The 17,291-nt window shown below is 45.3% G+C and overlaps 2 protein-coding genes across 2 annotated transcripts; both read left to right on the top strand.

Annotated features, from left to right (window-relative positions):
- Positions 1-405: 405 nt before the first annotated feature.
- LOC123117186 (uncharacterized) lies at positions 406-2,229 on the top strand. Its single transcript, XM_044538007.1, has 3 exons — positions 406-621; positions 1,254-1,578; positions 1,649-2,229. Exons 1-3 carry the CDS (start codon positions 524-526, stop codon positions 1,850-1,852), a joined length of 627 nt encoding a protein of 208 aa, XP_044393942.1. The 5' UTR covers positions 406-523; the 3' UTR covers positions 1,853-2,229.
- Positions 2,230-2,425: 196 nt separating this feature from the next.
- On the top strand, positions 2,426-4,201 carry LOC123117187 (uncharacterized). Its single transcript, XM_044538008.1, has 3 exons — positions 2,426-2,566; positions 2,641-2,724; positions 3,677-4,201. Exons 1-3 carry the CDS (start codon positions 2,492-2,494, stop codon positions 3,860-3,862), a joined length of 345 nt encoding a protein of 114 aa, XP_044393943.1. The 5' UTR covers positions 2,426-2,491; the 3' UTR covers positions 3,863-4,201.
- Positions 4,202-17,291: the final 13,090 nt, after the last annotated feature.

Here is a 17,291-nt window from a genome sequence, read left to right as displayed (position 1 = left end):
TGGACCACGAGGTCGCGCCCAAGTGGGGGCGCCGGCGGGGTGGAGTAGACGGAGCCGATGCTCCGAGTCCCGATCGGGGACGGAACGGTGACGGCATCCAGCGGGAGGTTGAGCAGAGCCGCAAGAGAGGCCGGGAGGAACCCCGCGGCAGTGGAACCGGTGGCGGCGGCGCTCGACATGGCGGCGGCGGCGGTGAAGGCGGCGGCGGCGGCGGCGGTGGTGCGGGAATTAGGGTTTGGTAGCGGAAGCGATCGTAACCTAGCGTGATACCATGTAAGACAATAAGTTTTTGGAAAACAGCGCAACCCTCTAGGGATGGCTTATCTCATATATATAATGAATGTGTTACAATACGTACAATATACGTATACAAATACAGAAGCTATACATAGTCTAACAAGCACCCAGATCCGATTCCTCTGGCGCGGATTGATGCGCCCGAGCGTTTAGCAGTCTGAATCGAACGCTGGTTCCGGGTGCGGGCAGCCAGTTGGCGGCTGTAGCCAGGAGCGGCAAGCAGGCGATGGGAGCCGTCGCCGCGAGACATCTCCGGCGAGGTCCGCACAGTCAACAGACCAGTCCTGCAAGGGTGAACCCGGAGGCGCTGGGGTGGACAAAAAGGTTCTGTAACCATTGCATTCCGTCTGCTCTGAATTTTTTCCTGGAGTGCAACTCCATTTGTCCTAGTACGGAGTGTACTTCACTGCCATGATATCTGTAACGAACTGTGACAGATTGACAGTAATTGTTTTTTGATGAACGGTTGGCAGATACCAGGCATGCTGAATGTTGTCTCCGGCAGGGGATTAGTCACTCGATTTTAGGCATGTCAACAAAGGTGCATGTATTGGTACATACAGACAAGGAAATGTTATTCAGAGTTCGTAGATTCAAAAATCTAGAAACCCATAATAAGTAGAACTCTAGTTGACAAAATAAGCAGGAGGCATGATTTTCAATTTCACGGCAGACCATCAATAGTACATAGGAAAAATGTATTTCCTGTTTAAACTGTGTTTGCTTTGGTTCAGGTGTCAATTTTTTTGAATAAGTTGAAAGTTTGTTTCCATGGTTAGTGTGAGCATCCCCGTCATCAGAAAACATATTTTGCATCTGATATCCTGAACTGCTTTTGGCGCATTTCAGGTTGCTGAGACTTATAATTATTTGTTGTTCGTGTACCAGCCCCGCCTTCCAGGCCCTGTCTCCTGTTGTGCACAACTGACCAAGCTTGCATTTTGATGTAAAATCAGGTTGCGTCTTGACAGTGCGCCACCAGACAGAACCCCGTGTGCATCAAGGATGAGTGCTCTAGAGACGTCGTTTCGCAAGTTTGCCGAGGAACCAACGAAAAGTGTGGTTCGTCCTGAATTAGGATTAAATTTTGATTCACTTGGTGGGGCGTATAACTTCTACAATTTGTACTCAAGGGAGATCGGTTTCGGGATAAGATATGGGAAAAGCATGTTGAACGCAGAGATGACGAAATCAATGCAGGAGATTGTTTGCGGCTGCTCGGTAAGATGTTCAAGCAGCTTTGTTGCAGTATATGGAAGTGTTGGGAGTAGTCTAGGAAACATTCTTGCAGATTGGTTGGGTTTCGAGTTTTGTTGCATTATATGGAAGTGTTGGGAGTAGTCTAGGAAACATTCTTGCAGATTGGTTGGGTTTCGAGGACCGTCAGGGAAACATTCTTGCAGGGGGGCTGCCTGGGAATGGTAAAGTTACGATACTAGCAAACGGTGGTGCTGACTGCGAAATGGGCCCAACTCAGTCGGTCAGTGTGAATGTCCTAGTAGGATTAGCTCCACCAGATAAGCAAAGAGGGGCTGGCAGGCCAACGAATAGCTGAGATAAAGCACCATATGAGGGTTTGAGCAGGCGAACACGGTTCTGCAGTATTTGTAGGCGCGAAGGACACAAGAGGACAACCTGCCCCGGCCGGGGAGATGCCGCGAAGAAACGGCGCAGACCAGGGAAGTGCAAAAAATGTGGCATGAAAGGACATCGCCGGAACACGTGCACGCGACCACTTGGTGGGGTGCAGAATCAAAATTGTTAAACTAATTAGTTTTAAATTCTGTACTTGCAGTATGAGGATTTTCCGGTGTATTTCAGTGAGATGTGCTCCAACGCTTGTTCCTCCAGTTCTAGACATGCAACTAACTTGTGTAAAGGAGAAGAACTTGGTTCGGCGTTGTTGAATATCTGTGGTGGATGCACATTTTACGTTGCTGTGTGTGTTCTGATCAGGATTGCAATGCTATTTCTTTTCTGCTCACCATGCGTGTTTGGGACTGATGCGTTGTGTGTGTGTTTATGCTCCAAGGGATTCAAAATTTGAATCATCTATCTGAGTAACTGAAGAATCATGAGGGGTTCAGGGGTGTCCTCCAAAGCCCGCCCCACCCCCACGAAGACATGGCGAGCAGCTCATTCCTTAGCAGGCAGCAGGCAAGGTTTGAAAAACCAGCACGGTGACCTGTGTTGAATGGCGCCTACACCTGCAGGCGGGACGACGGGGAGGTCTGCCGGCGGTGGCGAGGGAGCATGTAAGGAAGCACAGGTACGAGGTGTGGTTAAGTTTTTGTTTTGCTTGGTAACCTCTGCATGATTCTTCGGCGTCTGTATCTTCTGCAGCTGCCTGAAGCAATTAGGACGATGGCGTCAACTGCATGGAGCTGCACCGACCTGGGTGATGGAGCTGCGGACGATGTCGGCGAGGTGAGTAGGGGAACGGCAAATTTGACAAATTTGACCTATAGACGGAATCAAATCATAGAATGAACTATCCATGAAACTATTTCACGCGGCTGACCTTTTTGTGTGACGCCCGTCACGAAGGCGCCACACTACACTGTGCAACGCCTCACAGCTAGGCGCTACACGGCCAGCGTCGCACACGTGTAATCAGAAAATTACTAAGTCGTGTGCAGCGCCTGAGAGCTAGACGCCACACCATACAGTGTAGCGCCTAGCTCCTAGGCGTTGCACTGGTGCAGCGCCTAGCTCCCAGGCGTTGCACTAGTGCAGCGCCTGAGAGCTAGGCGCCATGGGTCAGCCGCGTGAAATAGTTTCACGGAAAGTTCATTCTGTGATTTAATTTCGTCTATAAGTCAAATTTGTCAAATTTGCCTAGGGGAACAACCTGTTTGTTAGTACTACGTAGCTTGGAGTGTAGGTAAGCACGTGGTGACGTGGACCAGTTACGACGGTTGCTAACAAGTTTGAGACGGCTCAGCCAGGCACGGGAAAGAGAACTGAGCCGTGCGGAACCAGGTGTTCCGCTCGATCGGGCCGGCTGCCGTCGCAATTAATGAAGTCACGTGCACCCCACATTTACGTAGAAATACAGCCAATATACCCTGCAGTATTACATTGGGTGGCACAAATCCCCATGAGATCGGACGATGATGAGTGCGGGAGCAGCTGAGCCTGAGCTCAGAAACCAATTTTCGGAAACTAACTAGAGTTGGTCTCTTAGAAGGCGAGGGTATCGATCATATAGGGGGAAGTATCCAGTGAAAACGCCCATTCAGCGAAAACTTGAAAACTATCCTCGTGGGCCATGGGATTGCAAATGTATGGTCCAGATCAGAGGTGGGAATCCCACCAGCCATTTAACCACAGTTTTCCCGATAACACCCTGCTAACAATAATCCTACCTTTACTACAGCCGCGAGGTCGACTTGGAGGCGGTGGCGATTCAACGCCGATTGACTGCGGCGCCGCTCACGACGGCGGCTCGAAGGCCGCGGGAGCGCACCGACACGACCGCATCTCGGCACTGACCACACCTGCTGGCGGGAGGCGCTCTCCCCACGCGACCCACGGCCATGGTGCGCAGCGGCGACCTCCGTGACCCGCACTGCACCGATATGCAAGGGAGACCAAGCAGCCGCGGCGCTTCATCCATGCGACGGCAACCCGTCGCTGCCCCCACACGAGGGAGACCGAGCGGCCGCCGTGCTGCATCCATGCGACAGTGACCCGGCAGCTTGCTTGCCCTTCAAAACTGCTCCACGTGAATGTTTTGTTGGCGTTTGACAAATAAATGGCTGATGTTTTGCTCTAACTGAATGAATGTAGATGTACAGATAAATCCTAGTTCTTTTGCAGCACGTGAATCAGTGTTGATCTACAAAAAAAACTTGAATGAATGTTGATGTACAAGAAATCTTTACTGTGACATGGATAACACAAAAGGATTCAAAGTACTGGTGTGCTGAATTCCATGTGCTGATGTTATCTCTGTATTTGTACTTCCACTGATGCCAAGTATGTATGGCGAAGTATTCAGAGAAAACTGAAATTCATGAGATAACATTCAGAGAGCTAGAAGTGACAAGCCATGTATGTACTGGTGGTTAACATCCTCAGTCTTGCTAAATTCAGAGTTGACTAAGCCATCTGCTACAACCAACAGGAATTGGAATTAACCAATTAACCTCTTGTAGCTTATTACCCCGTCTAGTTGTAGCTAGTAGAAAGGAACAGTTTGCCATGAGAAACAACATTCTTTCACAGCTATTCAGAGATACAAGGCCATCTAAAATGCATACAACAAGTCAGCTTCAGTACAAACATTCAGAGATAAAATATTCAGGCAATGAATTCAACACCACTTCTATGCAGTAAACTGGAGCAAACAACATGCCGTGAGAAACAGGGTTCTTGCACTGTGAAATGAAATTCCACCATGGCCATTTTGATGAATATTCAGACATAAATATTCCAAAGAACTACAATGTTCAGTAATACACTTGCACTGCATTATGTGTAAACTTTCATCCAACATACACCCTTGCACTGTATTATGTGTAAGCTTTCATCCCAACATACACTTGCTTGTATTCAGAAAATTTTGTCTTGCACAAATTCTTAGATAACATCATTGGAGCACCGTTCAGTCTAAATAAAGAGAATGAACAATGCTTTCACGTTGAGTGACAACACCTCACAAGTTCAAAATTGCATTAAGAAATTTCGTCTCTGCATGACAAGCTCGCATAACAAATCTGCTAAATTTTGTTGGAAGGGGGCACAGTAGAATCAAGCTTCAAAGGAGCAACAGCCCATTCCGCCACCGGTGGAAATCCTTCGGCAATGTGTACGCCTACACCTCCATAGCATCCACCCGGCGGGGCATTGTTTATCAGATTTACGATGGGGCATTGTTTACTCCCTCCATCCGAGTTTATTGGCCCCCCTTATCCATTTAATTGAGTAACAACATATAAATTGTATGCTATAAAGGTATATTGTTTGATTGGTATCTGAAAGAGGTTTTTCATGGTATAATTTTCATGACATATGCATTTTTTAGTTAAATTCATGATCAAACTTTGGGACAAAATAAAGGGGAGCCTAATGAACCTGGGTGGAGTGGGTATCGAACAATGGGATTGGGGGGAGTTAAGCCTTGTAAGCCCCCACCCCTCGGTCCCCTCCAATTCTTTCCAATGGGAAGATGATTAATTAACCAAACAAGGCCTAAAGTTGCTGCTTTTGAAGGGATCCTCTCAATTCACGGCAGTAAGTGGAGTAGCCCTTGTTCAATTCTTTACTACTCCATCATTTCTATTGTTGGGGTGCAAGAGCTAACTACGATTTGCTTTGTTTGGATATGCAGGTGCTAGTACCGGTTGACTAGCTAACTTGTGATTTCTTCGCTATCATGAAGAGCCTGGCTTACAAGAGATGACCAAATGTCGTGGTTTATAGAGCAGTCAAATAAATGAATAAGTTTGAAAGAAAATGTTAAGGGGCTAAGCTAACAAGAAATGTTTAAGGTTTAAGAAATTTAGGTATTCCTTAATATGTAAGTTATGTGCAACAGAGCAGCCTCAAGAATTGTCTCCTTGTTGAGAAACAACACAAAGGAACATTGTATGCATAGCAGTTCAATAGACAACCTTCCATCAGCATATGTGCATGGAGAAGCAACAGATTCTTATCCTTCTTCACATGGAGTGGTGCATGGATAATTGTGTTATAAGCGGAAAATGTACAAGACGTGCCGGTAAAAACAGCTAGTGAATGCATACTGAACGCGCCATGTATCATTCCAAGCATACAACTCCCTTGAACTAGTATATCAAGCGCCTCACTGGTAAGGCTGCAACCTCTTTTGCAGTGATATTTAAAAACTTCAGCAGCTTCTTGGATCCGCTCCATGCGGCACAAATCTTCTACCAGCTGATTGAAAGATTCTGAATTAAGTACCAAATTACTAACATGGCCCTTCTGAACAGATCTAGTGCAGTCCTGCACAATCCTAAGTGACAGTAACAAGATACAACAGAAGAATAAGTAGTCTCATCAGCTCTAAAAGAAGAAATTGTCATTCTACCAATAAGCTCTGATGCTCTTCTAATATTTCCTTCATTGCAGAACTGAGTGATAACTATGTTCCATGAGTGACAATCAACCAGCCCCCTTGCGCGAAATTTCTAAGATAGCTAACTAAATCTTGCAGGGTGCCTGTTTTACATAACTCTCAACAGTACATTATATGGTTCTGTTTCTGCGACTTCATTTACCTCAATAAAACTCACAACTTTGTGGAACTAGGATAATGTACAGTAGCAATCCACAACATTCACATATGTATTTGTCATCGGTGCATGACCTGACGCTGTCATTTCTTTAAATGTTGTGACAGCATCATCCAGTAGTTGGTTCTCACACAAACATTTAATCAAGGCACTATACAAATGTAGGTCCAACTGAAGGCTATCTTGTTTCATCATTTGATGCAATTTACTTGCCTCCTTGGGTTTATTGAACTTACAAAATAGGGGCAGGACTTGAACATAAAAGCAGCGATCAGGGATGCATGTCGGATGCACCATCTTCTCAAAGAGTTCTATCGATTCATCTGATCTGCCGCGAGAACAAAGTGCTTCTATGAGTATCTTGAAAGTACGACTATTAGGAGTACACCTTCTTTTGCTCATCCTGTCAAACTGAATCAGTGCTAGGTCTAATTTGCCAGCTTCACACAACGCCCCAATTAACCAATTCAGGAGTTTCCACATCAGGAAGGACTATCGCCTTCACAATCTCCATGTACGCATGGATGAATGGTCACAAACCCCTCCCTTCCCTAACCAAACCACACAGCACAGCATTGCAAGATGAGACTGGCATCTTGAGCTTCCGAGAGCAAGCGTTCTGAATCACCAGCAAGGCTTCATCGCAACGGTTTCTACTGCTCAGGAATTGAACTAAATTGTTTAAGATTTTATCCAATATAGGAGCATTCAATTTAATCATCTCCTTTAGGAGGCTGTCCATCTCATCACAATTCCCAACAACACCGAGCTTGGAGATCATACAGGCATATGTATCAACTGTACGAGCAAATATCCTCTGACTTGATGCCCATTTAAATATCCGAAGGGCCAAGTTCAAATCTGAAGTAGAATCAAGAACACGGGTCAGTATCTCTGGCTGAAGATTGCTCTTCAGCGACCGGAATGCAGACTCAAACTCAGCAGACCCCCCCTGTAGACCCACAAGCACGAGAAGGCGGCACATCCGAGCAAGAGTGGTATGTTAGCTTGCTCGACAACGGGCGCAGTCTTGAAAACCGTATGCAAGACGCAGCCTTCAAAGCCATGGAACCAACTACATGACTACAGAATCATGCTAAGCTGCCAAGGTGCAACTCATGGATTTGTGTTGGAGTTAGAATCCTTAAGCCAACTGCAATCATGTGTCTCCCTGAAATAAAAACAAGAAAAAACAAATGAAACCATAAACATTTGTGGTCCCAAAAACTGCAACCTGTTACACTAGGAACGGTATAAGTACTGGTATTAGTATTTCTAATGTAAATACAAGATCACTGAACTATAGATGAGCGGACCAAGAAAGGAGCAAGCCGCAGAATTCTGCATAAGTAAGGCACTTCCACTTGTAAACTATTGTCGAAGCGTCTCAACTCCCTGGAAGGGAGCCCGCGTGCATATATATTGATAGCGAGGGAAGGACCTCCCGAGAGGATTACAGATCGTACAGTTAGAGGACTAACCGAAAGAGTTTACAGAAGATAGGGAATAGAGATAGATTACAACACGTTTAAACAAAAAAGAAAACTATCCCTGTCTCCTGGAAGTAGCGCCCAAGACATCTCTCGGAGGCCCATGCTATTGCATGTTTAACACCCTCCCTTAATCTAAACTCCTCAAGTTGAGATTACGTTTAAACTCTTCGAACGGTTTTGTGGCTAAGGCTTTTGTGAAACCATATGCAACTTGATCTCTGGAGGGTACAAAACGAATGTCCAATTCCTTGTTGGCAACTCGTTCTCTGACAAAATGATAATCTATCTCAATGTGTTTAGTTCTTGCATGACACAGAGGATTAGCAGACAAATATGTAGCACCAAGATTGTCACACCAGAGGCGAGGAGTTTGTGTATGACGAAGACCAAGTTCCTTAAGAACAGCTTGTACCCAAATAATTTCTGACCTTGCATTTGCCAATGCCTTATACTCTGCCTCAGTACTGGACCGTGAAATTGTAGCATGTTTCTTTGCACACCATGAGATCAAATTAGGACCAAAGAAAACTGCAAAGCCTCCTGTTGACCTTCTGTCATCCACACAGCCTGCCCAGTCAGAGTCTGAAAACGCACGCACAAGAGTGGACGAGGACTTACTGAAGGTCAATCCAACACTCAAAGTATTTTTCACATATCTCAATATACGTTTTGCTGCAGTCCAATGGGCAGTAGCGGGTGCATGAAGAAACTGGCAAACCTTATTGACCGAAAAGGAAATATCAGGTCTAGTAAGAGTCAAGTACTGTAGTGCACCTACCAAACTTCTGTAGTTGGTGCCATCCTCCTGACTCAAAGGTTCACCTTCAGTGAGAGAGAGTCTTTCTGAACTCGACAAGGGTGTTGGTGAAGGTTTACAATTCTGCAACCCAACTCTCCTCAAAAGATCAGTTGCATATTTTTCCTGAGAAATATGAAGACCACCTTCCCTGTTTTTATTGACCTCAATACCAAGAAAGAAGTGTAAATCTCCTAGATCCTTGAGAGCAAATTCTGAATTCAAATCTGTCAAGAGAGTTGTCACTGCTTCATCTGAAGAACTTGTAACAATAATATCATCAACATAAATAAGCATAAATATTGTTGTATGAGACTTGTTGTAGATGAACAGTGAAGTATCAGACTTTGAAGGAACAAAACCAAGTTGCTGCAATTTTGTACTTAAATGAGAGTACCATGCTCGAGGAGCTTGCTTCAGTCCATAGAGAGACTTGTCAAGCCTGCACACATGATACGGTTTGTTCTTGTCTTCAAACCCAGGAGGTTGCTTCATATATACTTCCTCTTCCAGAACACCATGAAGAAACGCATTCTGCACATCTAGCTGCCTGAGACTCCATCCTCTAGATATAGCAATAGACGATACAAGATGAATAGTAGCAGCTTTAACAACTGGACTGAAAGTATCCTCGTAGTCTATGCCATACCTTTGCTTGAAGCCCTTAGCAACAAGCCTAGCTTTATAACGATCTATTGTACCACCAAACCTTCGTTTTATTCGGAATACCCACTTGCAATCAATCACATTTTTACCTTGGCATGAAGGAACCAAATGCCAAGTATGGTTTTTCTGAAGAGCCTGAAATTCATCATCCATGGCTGCCTTCCACTTCGGATCAGCAAGAGCCTCAAGATGTGTATGTGGTTCTCCTGTGGATGCAGCCAAACCATATTTTGTTGTGTAATTTACAGGTTGAATAACACCTGCTTGGAGACGTGTGTGTGGCGGTTTAGCAGTTTGCGGCACAGAAGATCCAGTGGCCGCAGGTGAAGAAGAATCAGCTGCAGGGCTCGGAACCGATCCCAAGAAGGTGGCTGCATCGTCCATTGTAGCCTCCACTACCGCCGGATCTTCTGTGGCCAAACGAACCATAAGAGAGGAGGAAGGAGCCACAGAAGATCTCGGGGACGCAGCAGGATCGGGCTCGGATCCCACCCGGACGCACGCGTCGGGCGCAGTTAACAGGGGTGGACCCCGCCTGATGTAGATGCGGGGCTCAGGGGCAAACTGAGTCGGCCCAGCGCCGGGAGTGGATGACGTGGCAGCGGACGAGTGGGTCGGGCCGGGTGGAGGCAAGCGCCCAGCCGGTGGACGTGAGCCAGGCACAGGGAATGGACTCGCCTGGCAGATCGGCAATCCCAAGGCCGTCGTTGTCGGTCCTGGCGCGATCAGAGGCGCAGATCCCAAAGGAGATCACGTCGGATCGTCCGTGGCGGCTGCGGAATGTGTAGAGGCACCGTTTTCTGCCACTTTTGCGCCATTGTGTGCATCGTTTTCGCCACTGTTGGCACCTGTAGCAGCACACTCATATGCAGAATTAGAAGAGTTAGTCGTAATTGAATCAATACAGTCATCATTGCCCACACAATCAACTCCGATTAGATTAGAAGGAAGGAGAAGAATTTCCTTTCATAGGAGAGCACCAGCATTAGGATGTAGTTTTTCAAAGGGAAACTGGGTTTCATCAAAAACAACATCGCGAGAAATATACACATGACCAATTGGAATATCTAGGCATTTGACACCCTTGTGTTGAGCACTATGGCCAAGAAAACGCATTGTTGTGAGCGAAACATGAGTTTGCGAGCATTGTAGGGACGAAGATTAGGCCAACACGCACACCCAAAAACACGAACAATAGTATAATCAGGGTGACATGAAGAAGAAGTTCTGTGGGAGTTTCATTGGCAATAGTGCGACTAGGCCACATGTTGATAAGATGAACGGCAGTAAGAAAGGCTTCGTCCCAAAATTTTAAAGGCATGGAGGCCGCAGCTAGGAGAGCTAGGCCTACCTCAACAATGTGTCTATGTTTCTGTTCTGTGGAACCATTTTGCTGATGGGTGTGGGGGCAGGACACATGATGAGAAATGCCTATCCTTTGAAAGAAAGAAGTCAGCTTCTCATATTCCCCACCCCAATCAGATTGCACAGCAATGATTTTGCTATCAAACTTGCGTTCTACAAGATCTTGGAAATTATGAAAGACTTGAAAAACATCCGAGCGTTTTTTAAGAAGACAAATCCAGGTATACTTGCTAAAATCATCAACGAAACTTACATAGTAAGAATGTCTACCAACCAAAGTGGGTGCGGGACCCCATACATCAGAAAAAATAAGTTGTAAAGGTTTGGTAGATACATTAGTGGAAACAGGATATGGTAATTGATGACTTTTTGCTCTTTGACATGAATCACAAATAGTTTCTGAATCTCTCTCACCAACAACTGGGAGTTTATTTCTACTAAGAATTTGATGAACAGTGGAAAAAGACGGATGACCTAAACAACTGTGCCACCTTTCAGTGGAGAGTTTTATGGCACCATAGACTTGTTTATTAAACTTGCAGTATTGAGGAAGCAACGCATATAGCCCTTGAATACAGACACCCCTATGGAGAACACTCTTCGTGGCCTGGTCCTTGATAAAAAAGAAATAGGGGTGAAATTCTAGAAAGACATTATTATCAAGAGCAATGTGATGGACTGAAAGAAGAGTTTTGGAAGCATTAGGAACATGCAAGATTTCTTTTAGGACAAGATCTTTATGTGGGGTTTTGATGATTGATTGACCAATACGATTAATCTCCATACCTGCACCATTAGCGGTGTTGTAGATCTGATCATGGCCATGATATTTGTCATGCATGGTCAGCTTCTCTAACTCTCCAGTGATGTGGTTTGTTGCACCCGTGTCCATGTACCAATTGGTATCGAAACCATATGATCCTTCTGCTGCCGCTGCAATTTTCTTTTTCTGGGAGTTGTCATCGGCGTAGCGCCAATCACAATCCTTAGCAATGTGATTTGTTTTCTTACATATTTGGCACTTGCCTTCATAGCCCTCATAGCCTTGGAAGTGGTGCCGGTTGTTGTTGGAGGGGGGGGTCGTCGATTGTTGTTGGAGTGATAGTAGCCGCCGCCACCACCACCCTGATAGCCGCCACCACCATTGTTGTGGTGATAGCCGCCACTGTAGCCTCTTCCACCACCATTGTTATGGTAGCCGCCGCCACCACCACTCCCTAGGTAGCCACCTCCACCACCAGTAGGGCCACCGCTGCCGCCAGCATGGCCGCCGCTGCCAGGGCCTCCACGAGATCTGTTGCCAGGGCTGCTCTTCTGGTTGCGATAGCCACCTCTGCCTCCCTGCCTGCCTCGGGAGGCAGAGTGCGCTGAGGATTTGAACCCGCCTCCACTGTTACCGTGCTACAGTTCGACCCGCTGATCAAAATTGGCCACCAGAGAGAAAAAGAGATCGACCGTGATGGGCTCACTACTAGGAAAAAGTTTACCAGTAGCGTGGGTTTTTGGACTACCAGTTGCGCAGGTTCCCACGCTACTGCTATGACGATACAGCTATTTTTTAGTAGTAGCGTGTGTTTTACCCCCATGCTACAACTAAAAAGTTAGTAGTAGCGCGCGCAACCCATGCTACTACTATTCCTAACCCACGCTACTGCTATTCCTAAGTAGTAGTAGAATACCCTTCTTCCCCACGCTACTGCTAAGTAATTAAAAATTAAAAAAAAGTTAGATGCAATATTTACGGATGGAAATCAAGACACATCTAGTGCAAAGGTCACAGAACCATCTTAGCACTTACATTCTTAGCACTTGCAGCGTATATGTATACAACATTGAAAATCTCAACTCAAAGAAATCATGAGATCCCATTTATACATCAGATGCACACAACCATCACGAAAGGTGGGTACCTTCCCTAGCGTCCCACCACCAACCTAACCAGACCACTTTTCTAAATGTATCTACCTAGGCGTCGAGGTCCTTCACCTCGGCAACCTCCAGAGGGTGGCATCGAGGTCCTCCACCTCGGCAAACTCCGGACGGTGGCGTCAAGATATCCTCCACCTCGGCGACCTCCGGCGTCACAATCACCTGGACAATCATCTGTGTGACGCAGTCGCCGGGCTTCATGGCGAAGCCCGTCTCAGAGTTGTTGAAGAGCACGATGCCCACCGGGTTGCGGTAGTCTGTGACGATCACCCCTGCGCCCATGTCGGGAAAGTGAAAACTGCTTGTTAGTTCTTGTCCTTGTGTAGATCCGGTAGGGTATTTTCTTCATTTATCAATCTCTTTTAGTATATTATGAATCTTCGAAATGGAAAGACACCTACTAAATGCATACCCTAGCTATAAGTTCATGCTATCTTGTTCAACATTTTGTTCGACATTTATTGTTGCATGGATAGGAAATAGACAACCAAGGACTTCAAAAAATCGATTCCCACTGTTTTTCAAAACAGGGAATAGGCAAAGTCTATTTTGAATTTTGATATTCCATGCCAACTTCAAGTATATATGCTACCATGTAATCTTGGAACGTGGATCAAAATGAGATTTCAGGCTTTTTCAACCTTACCATGATCAGTACTAAATTCTCTAGGCTGCTCAAGCTTTCCTTGTAGGGAGCATTTCTTTCACCTAGTATCTCGTTGTCAAGTTTGGGAAGAAACCTGCATACGTTCATATAGTCATCCATATCCCGAAGAAAAACATAGTATACATTTTTGGTGACTCACAATATATCATCGAATATTGCTTTGGTTTACTCTAAGAATAATTGTTAAAGATCAACCAATGTTTTCTTACCATCTTCCACTCTGTGAAGTAGAAGTAAAAACTGAAAGCGAAAAAGTGAGTGATTTCTATTAACAATACATCGCCTATGTAATATTGTATTGAAACGGACAAATTGAAATATTAGAACAATCTTATTATCTACTGAACATTGACCCTCACTCGTTAATCTTGTTCGGATGTTCACTTACTGCACATCAAAACAACTGCATATTACTGTTGGGGAACGTAGTAATTTCAAAAAAATTCCTACGCACACACAAGATCAAGGTGATGCATAGCAACGAGAGGGGAGAGTATTGTCCACGTACCCTCGTAGACCGAAAGCGGAAGTGTTATGACAACGCAGTTGATGTAGTCGTACGTCTTCACGATCCGACCGATCCAAGTACCGAACGTACGACACCTCCGAGTTCAGCACACGTTCAGCTCGATGACAATCCCCGGACTCCGATCCAGCAGGGTGTCGGGGATGAGTTCCGTCAGCACGATGGCGTGGTGACGATGATGATGTTCTACCGACGCAGGGCTTCGCCTAAGCACCGCAACGATATGACCGAGGTGGAATATGGTGGAAGGGGGCACCGCACACGGCTAAGAAACGATCACGAAGATCAACTTGTGTGTTCTGGGGTGCCCCCCTGCCCCCGTATATAAAGGAGCAAGGGGGGAGGCCGGCCTGCCCTTGGGGCACGCCAAGGAGGGGGGAGTCCTCCTCCTAGTAGGAGTAGGACTCCCCTTTCCTAGTCCAACTAGGAAGGGGGAAGGGGGAGGAAAGAGGGGGAGAGGGAGAGGGAAAGAGGAGCCGCCCCCCCCCCCTCCCCTAGTCCAATTCGGACTCCCCATGGGAGGGGACGCGCCACCTCCTGGGCTGTTGCCCTCTCTCTCCCCTCAGGCCCACTAAGGCCCAATACTTCCCTGAGGGGTTCCGGTAACCCCTCAGGCACTTCGGTTTTCTCCGAAATCACCCGGAACACTTCCGGTGTCCAAATATAGTCGTCCAATATATCAATCTTTATGTCTCGACCATTTTGAGACTCCTCGTCATGTCCGTGATCACATCCGGGACTCCGAACAACTTTTGGTACATCAAAACATATAAACTCATAATGAAACTGTCATCATAACTTTAAGCGTGCGGACCCTATGGGTTTGAGAACTATGTAGACATGACCTAGAACTGTTTCCGGTCAATAACCAATAGCGGAACCTAGATGTTCATATTGGCTCCTACATATTCTACGAAGATCTTTATCGGTCAAACTACATAACAACATACGTTGTTCCCTTTGTCATCGGTATGTTACTTGTCCGAGATTCGATCGTCGGTATCTCAATACCTAGTTCAATCTCGTTACCGGCAGGTCTCTTTACTCGTTTCGTAATACATCATCTCACAACTAACTCATTAGTTGCAATGCTTGCAAGGCTTAAGTGATGTGCATTACCAAGAGGGCCCAGAGATACCTCTCCGACAATCGGAGTGACAAATCCTAATCTCGAAATATGCCAACCCAACAAGTACCTTCGGAGACACCTGTAGAGCACCTTTATAATCACCCAGTTATGTTGTGACATTTGGTAGCACACAAAGTGTTCCTCCGGTAAATGGGAGTTGCATAATCTCATAGTCATAGGAACATGTATAAGTCATGAAGAAAGCAATAGCAGAATACTAAACGATCAAGTGCTAAGCTAACGGAATGGGTCAAGTCAATCACATCATTCTCCTAATGATGTGGTCCCGTTAATCAAATGACAACACATGTCTATGGTCAGGAAACATAACCATCTTTGATCAACGAGCTAGTCAAGTAGAGGCATACTAGTGACATTATGTTTGTCTATGTATTCACACAAGTATTATGTTTCTGGTTAATACAATTCTAGCATGAATAATAAACATTTATCTTGATATAAGGAAATAAATAATAACTTTATTATTGCCTCTAGGGCATATTTCCTTCAGTCTCCCACTTGAACTAGAGTCAATAATCTAGATTACATAGTAATGATTCTAACACCCATGGAGTCTTGGTGTTGATCATGTTTTGCTCGTGGAAGAGGCTTAGTCAACGGGTCTGCAACATTTAGATCCGTATGTATCTTGCAAATTTCTATGTCTCCCACCTGGACTAGATCCCGGATGGAATTGAAGCGTCTCTTGATGTGCTTGGTTCTCTTGTGAAATTTGGATTCCTTCGCTAAGGCAATTGCTTCAGTATTGTCACAAAAGATTTTCATTGGCCCGATGCACTAGGTATGACACCTAGATCGGATATGAACTCCTTCATCCAGACTCCTTCATTTGCTACTTCCGAAGCAGCTGTGTACTCCGCTTCACACGTAGATCCCGCTGCGACGCTTTGTTTAGAACTGCACCAACTAACAGCTCCACCGTTTAATGTAAACACGTATCCAGTTTGCGATTTAGAATCGTCCGGATCAGTGTCAAAGCTTGCATCAACATAACCATTTATGATGAGCTCTTTGTCACCTCCATATACGAGAAACATATCCTTAGTCCTTTTCAGGTATTTTAGGATGTTCTTGACCGCTGTCCAGTGATCCACTCCTGGATTACTTTGGTACCTCCCTGCTAGACTTATAGCAAGGCACACATCAGGTCTGGTACACAATATTGCATACATGATAGAGCCTATGGCTGAAGCATAGGGAACATCTTTCATCTTCTCTCTATCTTCTGCAGTGGTCGGGCTTTGAGTCTTACTCAACTTCACACCTTGTAACACAGGCAAGAACCCTTTCTTTGCTTGATCCATTTTGAACTTCTTCAAAACTTTGCCAAGGTATGTGCTTTGTGAAAGTCCAATTAAGTGTCTTGATCTATCTCTATAGATCTTAATGCCCAATATGTAAGCAGCTTCACCGAGGTCTTTCATTGAAAAACTCTTATTCAAGTATCCCTTTATGCTATCCAGAAATTCTATATCATTTCCGATCAGTAATATGTCATCCACATATAATATTAGAAATGCTACACAGCTTCCCACTCACTTTCTTGTAAATACAGACTTCTCCAAAAGTCTGTACAAAACCAAATGCTTTGATCACACTATCAAAGCGTTTATTCCAACTCCGAGAGGCTTGCACTAGTCCATAAATGGATCGCTGGAGCTTGCACACTTTGTTAGCTCCCTTTGGATCGACAAAACCTTCTGGTTGCATCATATACAACTCTTCTTCCAGAAACCCGTTCAGGAATGCAGTTTTGACATCCATCTGCCATATTTCATAATCATAAAATGCGGCAATCGCTAACATGATTCGAACAGACTTAAGCATCGCTATGGGTGAGAAAGTCTCATCATAGTCAATCCCTTGAACTTGTCGAAAACCTTTTGCGACAAGTCGAGCTTTGTAGATAGTAACATTACCGTCAGCGTCAGTCTCCTTCTTGAAGATCCATTTATTTTCAATTGCTTGCCGATCATTGGGCAAGTCAACCAAAGTCCACACTTTGTTCTCATACATGGATCCCATCTCAGATTTCATGGCCTCAAGCCATTTTTCGGAATCTGGGCTCACCATCGCTTCTTCATAGTTCGTAGGTTCATCATGGTCTATTAACATGACTTCCAGAACAAGATTACCGTACCA

The sequence above is a fragment of the Triticum aestivum genome, chromosome 5B (genome assembly GCF_018294505.1).
Source record: "Triticum aestivum cultivar Chinese Spring chromosome 5B, IWGSC CS RefSeq v2.1, whole genome shotgun sequence".
In the NCBI taxonomy this organism is placed as follows: Eukaryota; Viridiplantae; Streptophyta; class Magnoliopsida; order Poales; family Poaceae; genus Triticum; species Triticum aestivum.
Note: the sequence above shows the minus strand (reverse complement) of the source record. Positions and strands in the feature narration are given on the sequence as shown.